Raw genomic sequence first — 10,442 nt, 5'->3', positions numbered from 1 at the left:
CCTCAGTGCCATACCAGAACTATCATGGTAATTTTTAAATCTGGTACAACCAGTAACTCCACTATCTAAAAGAGCTCATAAATAGGAAAAGGTTCTACAGTGCTTTCGCCTTAAAACAAAGTGCAGTTCTGAAAGGAGAACCTAATCCAGTTTGAAGTAGGCATGGTGAGACAATTGTTGATGAAGACTCCTACTCATAGCCTCCCTCTCCTGCCAATACACTTGAACGCAATTCAAACTTTCAACTTTCCTTCAAAGATTCATGAAGTTTAGAAATCAAAAATCCTACTATTTAAATTGTTTCCTGATTTACTGGCAATGTTATTTGAGCAAAATCGCAAAATTGGTGCTATCCTCAAATTTTAAAACCCTAAAAATTAGTCTGAGAACTTTCAAAATTACTTCTGCATTAATGATTCTAATTGTTGTTGTTGTTAAGTGCCACGGAGTTGATTTCAACTCATAGCAACCCTGTATAGGGATTCCGAGGAGCAGTTGGTGAGCTTGAACCACCAACCCTGGGGCTGGTGAGTTTGAACTGTCAATCTCGCGGCTCAAACCAACCTTGCAGTCCAGTTCATTTACCCATAGCGCCACACCAAGACTAGTGGGGAATTCTAGTAGTGGATAGTAAAAATCTTGACATGAGAAACAATTTAGCTAAAGCTAGTGACCATCTGCTGAGAATGCTGGGATATAAGGGTCTTGTACTAAAGGAGTTCTGGTAGCGTAGTGGTTATGAATTGAGCTGTTAATCTCACGGTGAGCAAGCAGTTTGAAACTACCAGTGGTTCTGTGGGAGAAAGATGAGGCTTTCTGCTCCCGTAAAGATGAACAGCCTCAGAAACCCCGAACAGGGTCACTATGAGTTGGAACTGATTCCACAGCACATAACAACAACAACAACAACAACTAAAGGAGAGGAAGAATGAGTCATCAGAGGGCCTCCAAATCTGAAAATCTGTTAAGGTGGATAAAGGATTTAGCCTGAATTCAGAATTATAAAGAACTCCCCTGATATCTTAAAATTTAACCACAAAAATCACATTAATTCAAAATAAGCAAATGAAGGAGCATCTGTAAATGAATAACCACATTTCTTCTTTTACTTTGAGAAAAAAAAAAAATCAGCAGTAACTCCTTTAAAATGTATCTGAAGCTATCATTTAATTAATTATGCAGATAGGATTAACTCACAAATAGACATAAGAGTCTGACAACCTATTACAAGTTTCATTTGTAATATCAGCAGGTTTTTAATAACTTTGATGCTACTAAAATATAAAATAAGACTTCCTTGAAATACAATATAAGCATTTTAATTTTCAGATATACTTCTTGAAATAAACTGTTTTCAATTTAATTAATATTAATGTCAATTAATATGTTACAATATTTATAATTATAAATTATGTTATTTTATAATGAAAGCAACTAACACTATTAGATAAGATATATAGTATTGAAATCCCTTCAAATGCATTAATGAGCTAACTAGAAAGGATAATCAAAAGCAAAAGTTTATGTGAAACTGGGAAGCTTGAGGTCAGAAGAGAACTAAAGTCAGATTTCACCTGAGGGCATTTCCCTCCTCAGAGGAACTTGTGAATTGGTCTAGAAGCCAGAGAATAGAAGGCAAAGCCAAGGTTGGCCAGGAATCTAATAAAAGCCTTCCTTTTGAAACTGCACACAAGACAAGAAGGTTCATTATTACTACTTCCTTTAAAGATTGTGTTGGATCTCCAAATCAGGGGTGGTGGTAGTGTGCAGTCGAGTTGGTTTGGACTCATAGCAACCCTATATAGGGTTTCTGAGGCAGTAAATCTTTACAGAATTAGAAAGTCTAATCCTTCTCCCCAAAAGTGGTTGGTAGATGAGAATTGTTAACCTTTGGGTTAGCAGCTCAATGCATAACCACTACACTACCAGGGCTCCTAATCAGTAAGACAGCAAAAAGTAAAAAATTAGAAAGGAAGAAACAAAACATCATTTACAGATGATATACGACTGTGTACACAGAACATCCAAAAGAGAACAGAGATAATTAGTATTAAGAGAGAGCTCAGCAACATTAAACCAACTGCTGATGAGTTGATTTCTACTCTTGAAACCCTGCAGGACAGAATAGAGTTGCCCTTTAGAGTTTCCAAGGCTGTAATCTTGTAGTGTGGCACTGCGGGTTAATGCGCTGGACTGCAGGGTCGATTTGAACCGCAAGGTCAGTTCACCAGCCGCTCCTCAGAAACACTATATAGGGTTGCTATGAGTCAGAATTGACTCAGCATTTAAAAACAACTATCTTATGGAAGCTCACGGCCACATCTTGCTCCCCAGAGCAGCTGGTGGTTTTGAATAACCAACCTTTCGGTTAGAAGCCAGCCGCTAAAACAACTGTGCCACCTGGACTTCCTCTGACAAGACTGTTGTTGTTAAGTTGCTGTCAAGTCGGTTTCGACTCATAGTGACCCTGGATAGAGGTTCCGATGAGCGGCTTATGACCCTAAACCACTGACCCCTGGGGTTCAAACCAACAACATATTGTTGTTGTTGTTGCTGTTTTTGTTATATGCCTTCAAGTTGATTCATAGCGACCTGTATAGGACTTCCAAGGAGGGGCTGGTGAATTTGAACTGCCAACCTTACTGTTCAAACCGACCTTGCAGTCCAATGCATTATCCCACAGTGCCCCATCAATTTTATTCTTATATAACAGAACAAACAGAAAATAAAATTTTAAATATAACACAAGAATCAAGAAATAAATTTAGCAAAATATAGACAGGAAAATTATAAAGAAAATGTAAATAAATAAATAAATGGAGAAATATACCAAGCTCATGGATTAAAATAACAAACCCACTGCTATCAAGTCGATTTTGACTCATATAGATCCTTTTAGGATTCCTAAGGATGCAAATCTTTACAGGAACAGAAGCCTCATCTTTCTTCCATGGACTGGCTAGTGGGTTTAAACTGCTAACCTGTGGTTAGGAAGCCCAATGCTTATCCTATAGAAAAAAATGATATTCATTCTCTACCAAATTGATTCGTAAATGTAATGCACGTCAATCAAAATCCCTAAAGCTAATTTTTTTTTTGGTGGGGGGGCGGTGGGGTGCAGTCAACCTCTATTCCTAGATCTATTTTTATGAAACCTGAAAAGCTGCTTCTGAAACTTAGATGGAAATGCAACAAGCCAATATTGAGCAAGGCACTTTGGGGGAAGAAAAGCCTTTGTTTCGTCAACTATCAAAGACTGTAAGACTATAATAATTAAGAGAGCTGGCACAATTGGATAAAACAGTGATGGAACAAAACAGAGAGACTGAAGCAGACCTCACATGTATGAAACTGAAATATAACAGAGGAGACATCACAGATAGTGGAGAAAGAACAAGCGTCTCATAAGTGATTATGGGTCAGCTGTCTACCAACGTAAAGAAAAAAGAAAGTTGGAGTTCTACCTCACATCCTATCCAAAAAACAAATTACAGATAAACAAAAGATGCAAATGTAAAAAACAAAGGTATAAACACGTAGAACATAATATAGGAGGTATCTTCAGGAACTTAGGATTTGGAAGGACTTCTTAAATAAGACACCGAAAAACAGCAAACATAAACTAGGTAAAAATAAGAGTTTCCAAAGAAGTCACAGAATGGGCAAAGATATTTGCAACCAACACAAAAGGACTTAACATTTAGAATATATGAACAATTTGATCAACAATTAATTAGGCAACCAACTTAACAGAAAATGGGCAAAAGACTAATAGACATTTCATAAAAGGATATCCAAATGACAAATATACATAGCAAGTGGTGCCTAAGCTCATGAGTCATTAAAGAAGTGTATGTTAAAACCACCATGAAATGTCAACATTCACCTAACACAATGGTAAAAAATAAAAAACTCTCTCAACGTGTCAAGAATGACCTAACACTTACTTTATGACCCAGTAGTCAGAAATGTGTGTACAGCTCCGTAAGGTATGTACAGAAGACATTCATAACATCAATGTTAATTAATCGGTTTTAATTCTTGAAAAACCCAAATAATCACATTAGGCATTTTCCCTTAATTGTTACGATGACTGGATTTGTGTTTTTACCTGTAATGCAGCCTGTGCCAGCATTTAAAGGCAGAAAAGAGGCAAGTATTCATAATGAGCAAAAATCATACTTTCTTTAAAGGAAAACAGCTAAGTATTATTTAAAGTCAGAGAAGTTAATCTTTGATTTAATCATCTATTAGATTTAATAATCTATATATAAGTTTGGATCTGTAATATAATACTGATCTTAAAAATTAATCCATCATGAGTACATGATAAAAAAAAAGAAAAATTAAAGGACGCATAATATTATTTTTAAATTCCATAAGCAAATATACACATATTTCCATAAATATCATGGTCTTTCATTTTAAGTAAGAATAAGTGACCTCAAATTTAACAATGTTTCAATGGTAATGCCACTGAAAAGTAATGCAAACAAAAGTGAATCTAACTTTACTTAAAACCAAGTAAGAGTCGGTCTCACATGACTATAACTCAGAAATAACTAATTTAAAGGTGATCTGGTAAAAAATCTTCCCTATTTTAGTACATTTTCTCTTGAGTATTAATGCTGTTGTGTGGTTAAGTGCCATCAAGTTGGTTGTGACTCATGGCGACCCTAGTATAGGGTTTCCAAGGAGCAGCTGGTGGGTTTGAACTGCCAATCTTGTGATTCGAAGTCCACAGCCCATGACAAACAAGTTTCCTTAATTCTACAATTTGCTTCTCCTTTGTTATTTTCACTGGCATATCTTCTATCATCATATCTAGCTTGTTGAAATTCAAATAAACCATAACTAAACTTGATTTGATTGTTCAATATCAAGGGTAAGGAATGTCTAAAACAGTGTAAGATGGTTTGTCACACATTTGTGTTATCACATTCACCCTCAAAACTCTCCTCTGATTTTCATATTACTACATAAAATATATTACTGACCATATACAATGGTCCTGATATGGAGCTGTGGGGTAATGTATCAGACTGCAAAGTCGTTTGAACTGCAAGGTCAGCAGTTCAAGCCACCAGATGCTCCTCGGAAACTCTATACAGGGTTGCTGTGGGTTGGAACCGACTCGAGGGCACTTGACAACAACAACAAATATACTATAAAATATTATTAGGTTGAGTTTCAGGTATGCTGTTGCTATTAACTGCTGTCAAGTCAATTCTGACTCATAGCGACCCTATACAGGGTTTCCAAGGAGCAGCTGATAGGTTTGAACTGACAACCTTGCAGGTAGCAATCCAGTGCTTAACCTACAGTGCCACACCCCTCAAATCTTTTAGCATGGAAAAATAAAACCTGCTTTAAAATTGAAGTTCTTCGTTTTAAAAACTTATTTTTCATATATGAGTTTACCCAGGCTTAGCAAATTAACATGAAATGTAAGTGAGGATTCAGTATCACATGGGAGGAAGGGAGAATGTTAGAGTGAAAGCAATTTAACACCCATAATACCAAACTCAGAGTCATGGTGTGGTGCTGTGGGATAATGCACTGGACCACAAGGTCATTTTGAACCACAGGTCAGTGGTTCAAACTTAGTAACCGTTGCCTGGAAACCCTACACTATGAGTTGGAACCTATTCAACGGCACTTAACAACAACAATACCAAACTCACACACTGACCATAATGCACACAGACACATGCACACTCTCTTTTTATCAAGGGTGGTGGTATTGTAACTGAGGCTGAGAACAGTGCTTTACATTCTAAGGGTCATTTTCAACTTAGGAGAGGCTATTTTTTACTGGTTCAAGAGCTCGGCTTTCAAATAAAATTTGATCTGAAAAAACAGTAAAATATGGATTTTAACATCTAAGAAAACTTTGCTCTTCAAAGAAGAAAAATTTGTCTACGCAATTATTAAAGCAACTCATAAAGGATCTGTTCCAACACAATGGTGCCTTGCTGAAATCAACAGTCAAACAACTGGATAAAAGGAGGATTAAATCTCCTTTAACTTTGTCCCTCAGATACCTTTTGTTGAATGGTGGAATGTTTTTGCTCCATCTCTCTTTTCTCCTTTGCTGCATCTACAACCAGTCGATCCAACTATATAAAGGAGGGGGGTGGGGAGAGAAAAAATTGCACAGAATTAAAAGTCAAAGAAAAAAACACATATTATTTTTTTAAATCATATCTCCCAAACATTTCACATATAAGTATAGCAAGAGACCAGTCAGTTCAAATTTACTTGATAGACATATTTGGTGACCACCTTAAGTTGGAAGTTCATATTTGTTCTGGTATCACATAGTGTATGAGAAAGGGTTATATCTCTGCTAAGGAAAGCATTTGCAAGAATAGTTATGATGCCAAGCACATGCAGCAGGAGACCTCTGCAAATCCAACACAGTGATGACCTGATCAGTTCCTGAATACAGAAAATGGCTGTGGCTGAAGTGGCCTGCTGATTCACCCTGCAAATTCTGGCAGTCACAATCAAAGACAGAAACAAGAGATGCCTGAGATTTTCCCCCAAACAGCAAAAAGTAGCAGCTGAGCTAATGTGGCCAGCTCTCACAAGTTCACTGTAACAGATAGTTCCAATCAATCACTCCAGTTGCTTCAGGCTTCCAAGTTGGCTGCCTGGTGATTTAATCATATCTAATTCACTAGACAGATGAAGGAAAAGGCTAAAATAATAATGGACTAAGAATCGCTCTTAAGGTCAACGTGTAAAATTACCAATTTTTTTTAAGATACGTTCTTAACACCTAAAAAATTTAATGAAATGTTTTGAAATTTCCATTTCATTTTGTTCCATCCCTTCAGAAAAGATGATTTCTGTTTCTATCAGAAAAGCAGTATTTATTATATTATATATAAGTACCACTAAGGAGCTCTGGTAGCATAGTGGTTACGAATCTGGCTGCTAATCTCATGGTTAGCAGTTTGAAACTACCAGCTGTTTCGCAGGAGAAAGATGAGCCTCTCAGCTCCCATAAAGATTTACAGCCTCAGAATCCCTGTACAGTGTCGCTATGAGTTGGAACTGGCTCCACAGCACATAACAACAATATAAGTACCCCTAGGAGCCCTGCTGAGGTGTAGTGGTGTATGCAGTGGGCTGCCAACCAAAAGGTTAGCAGTTTGGATCTACCACTCTGTGGGAAAAAGATGAGGTTTTCTGCTCAATAAAAATGGTCAGCCTCAGAAATCCTATACAGGGTCACTATGAGTAGGAACCCGCTTGGCAGCACACAGCAGCAGCATTATGTAAGTATCACACACATTATGAAAAATGCACTAGCTCCCTGAACTCCTATATCTGCTGGAATAATAAAAATTTCAGGTAGAATCTGGTCCATTAGTGGGGCTCCTCTAAACTATGATATACGATGCAACTTAAAAAGTTCATTTAAAAAATTCCATTAATCTCATTTCATGTTCCCATGAATTTTTGGAAGGCTCCTCATATATCTTATTTTCATCTGTGAACTCCCCTCACCTCTAATTAGTACATATTTGATAAATGAGCACAGATATAAGTATCAGGAGGTTTACTGTCCAAATGTTTATCCTTTAAAAACTACACTGAAAAACATCTTCTTAAAAAACTAGTTGAGGTTTTTATTAATTCTTTATCACAATTTTTTTTTAACCTATAGGTGAGAAATTCTGCTCACAAAATATTGCTGAAAAGAAATCAAGCAACAGAGGCAAAAACCATCACTATTAACAAGAGCACTAATGGCACTGTAGGATACACTGGACTGCTAAACACAAGGTTAGCAGTTCAAACCTATAAGCCACTCCACTCCATGGGAAAGAAATGAGGCTTTCTGCTCCCATAAAGACTTATTCCCTTGGAAACCCTAATACAGGGTGGGTCACTATGAGTCAGAACCGACTCAACAACACCTGGCAACATTACCATTCCATTTAAATGGCAACTATGCTACCTGAGGATCTAATACTTGTTTATGTTAACAAGTATCACTGATCTGACAGGTAATGCTGGTATGTGCTGCACTAGAAAAATGCATGTCCTCAGTAATTGCTTATGTAGGATCAGTAGGATAAGCATTATACTAGGGTTTTCAAAGTCTCTAACTGAATGGAATATAGATATTATTCATGAAAACTGAAGTGTAATACAAGGCAGCCCCCAAGACACAAACCAATATTTTTACCAACCTGCAGGTGTGTACCTTACAATGGGTACTGTAATGCACAGAATGGGTTTCTGCATATTACACTACCAGTAAATTCCTCTGCTGTATCCACACCCCAATGCTATTGCAACAGAAAGTGGGGAAATTCCCCTCTCCGTTGGGGCAGGAAAGAAAAAATGTATCTTTCAACATGTTGGGGGCTTGGGAGAGGCATGAGTTGAGGAGATGTGAAGACTGTCAGAAAAATGGAATAGTATACTAAAGCTGTGAATTGCATCAAGAAGAGTTTGGAAGACTATAGGTGTGTCCCATGTTTATATTAGTGTTGTTGGACATTATCAGTTTAACAGGCTCTAACTAACTAGGTATGTTCTTTCCTCTACCTGTGTGCTCTGAATCTCATCCTTTCCTACCACCTCAGATATCATTCCTTCTCTTTCTCTTTTTCAACTTATCCCTCTCAAACTAGCCTGTTCCCAGCTATTTTTATATTTGTTCACATCAGCCCTGCCTTAAATAAAACCTCCCTCCAACTCATATTACTTTCTAGCTACTACCTTCTCTCTCTCTTTACCCTCATTGCAAAATTTCTTGAGAAGGTTGCCTATATTGTCTATTCTCCACTTGCCTGTTTCATATTCATCAACCACTGCAATTCAGCTTCTGTCGCTTGAGCTCACACTTCATGGAAGCAACAACTCACAGGTGAAACAACAGCCTTTTTACTGCTAAACTCAATAGATATTTCTCAGTCCTCCGATTATTTGACCTTCTTTCAACAACATTTGGAGTCGGTCATCTTTTTGAGACTCTCATCCCTTGGCCCGTGGTATCATAGACTCCTGATTTCCCATCCCCTCTCTCATCTATGTCCTCATACCTCACAGAGCTCTTCTTATCTAGTCCCTCCTTAAAAGTAGGTGCTCCCCAGGGCCTGGTCCCAAGTTCTCCTTTTTCTTGTTCTCAACCAGTGAACCATTAACGTTAATTTACAGGATCAAATTTTTTAGGTATCATATCCAGACATCTATGTTTTCTTATTTTTCATAACTCCACAACTGTGAGATTGTTAACTGTCTCTCCCTCTCTCCTGTCTTTTTCTCGGTCTCCCTTGAGTGTACCTTTAATATCCCTTCAGTCCATTTCGCTCCATCATTATTTCCCTATGATACTGGTTCCAGATGCCATTATATCCTCACTAAATTACTAGAAGAATAACGTATCTTGTTCTAAACTTATGTTCCATCCAAAATGTTCCTCAAATAGCTACTTTCCAAAACTACAAATGTGATCATGTTATTCCCTACTTGAAAATTAAATGGTTTCTCACAGATCTTACAATAAAGTCCACAAGGCCCTGTGTGAAACTGGTTCCTGATCAATTTATCCAGCCTCCTCTCTTGCCAATTCTCACCTGGAATTTCACTCTCCATGTACACAGAATTTGCTAATCTTCCTTGATCCTTTAGATCTCAGCTTTCCTCTGAGGTACTTTGCATGACACCCCAAATAAGGCCATATCTACTAGACACTATAGGTATGGGGCTTAGATGCTTTTCAAAGGCCTAAAAATTTATTTAAGATCTGGGAGAATAAACAGCAAAACTGTAATTAAAATGTCTAAAAACTACAATAATTTCAACAAGTCAACTGCAATTCACCTTACATTGTTTTACATAAAAAATACTTAATGTGAAGGTTGCAATCTAGTATTTGATAGGATGTGCACAGTGCCTAGTGCCTAGGAATATCTTCCTTCTCCTGTAATTCTGGACTAGACAGCCTGTTTATGTGTGCCTACAGTACCCTAACTCTCTCCTATGTGGAAAAGACTGCTAGCTGTCCCCCTCTGAGGTGATTCCAACTCATCAAAATTGTAAATCTTTACAAAGCAGACAGCCTCATATTTCTCCCACAGAGCAACTGGTGTGTTTGAGCCACCAACCTTATGCAACCATCATTGCTCTTTAACAAAGGTGGTGGTGGTGGCACACAATAGAGTGGGTTCCGATTCACAGAGATTCTGTAGGTTCTGGGGCTGTAAATTTACAGGAGCAGAAAGCCTCATCTTTCCCCTGCCCTTAACAATTGTTGTTGTTGTTGCTGCTGGTAGGTGCCATCGAGTCGGTACCGACTCATAGCAACCCTATGCACAACAGAATGAAAAACTGCCTGATCCTGGGCCAACCTCATAATTGTTGCCACACTAGAGCCTACTGATGCTGCCACTTTGCCAATCCATCTTGCTAGGGGTCTT

At 37.8% G+C, this 10,442-nt stretch overlaps 1 protein-coding gene across 1 annotated transcript in view; it reads right to left on the bottom strand.

The window, feature by feature from the left end:
- The window catches only part of ACAP2 (ArfGAP with coiled-coil, ankyrin repeat and PH domains 2), a 178,283-nt gene that overhangs the window by 46,571 nt on the left and 121,270 nt on the right, over positions 1-10,442 (bottom strand). The window contains exon 9 of the mRNA XM_006869416.1: positions 6,045-6,119. Within this exon, the coding sequence (XP_006869478.1) occupies positions 6,045-6,119 (75 nt within the window). The remainder of the gene's footprint in view (positions 1-6,044; positions 6,120-10,442) is intronic.

The sequence above is a fragment of the Chrysochloris asiatica genome, unplaced genomic scaffold (assembly GCF_000296735.1).
Source record: "Chrysochloris asiatica unplaced genomic scaffold, ChrAsi1.0 scaffold00130, whole genome shotgun sequence".
Classification (NCBI taxonomy): Eukaryota; Metazoa; Chordata; class Mammalia; order Afrosoricida; family Chrysochloridae; genus Chrysochloris; species Chrysochloris asiatica.
The sequence above is the reverse complement of the archived record's forward strand: the minus strand, read 5'-3'. Positions and strand labels throughout refer to the sequence as shown.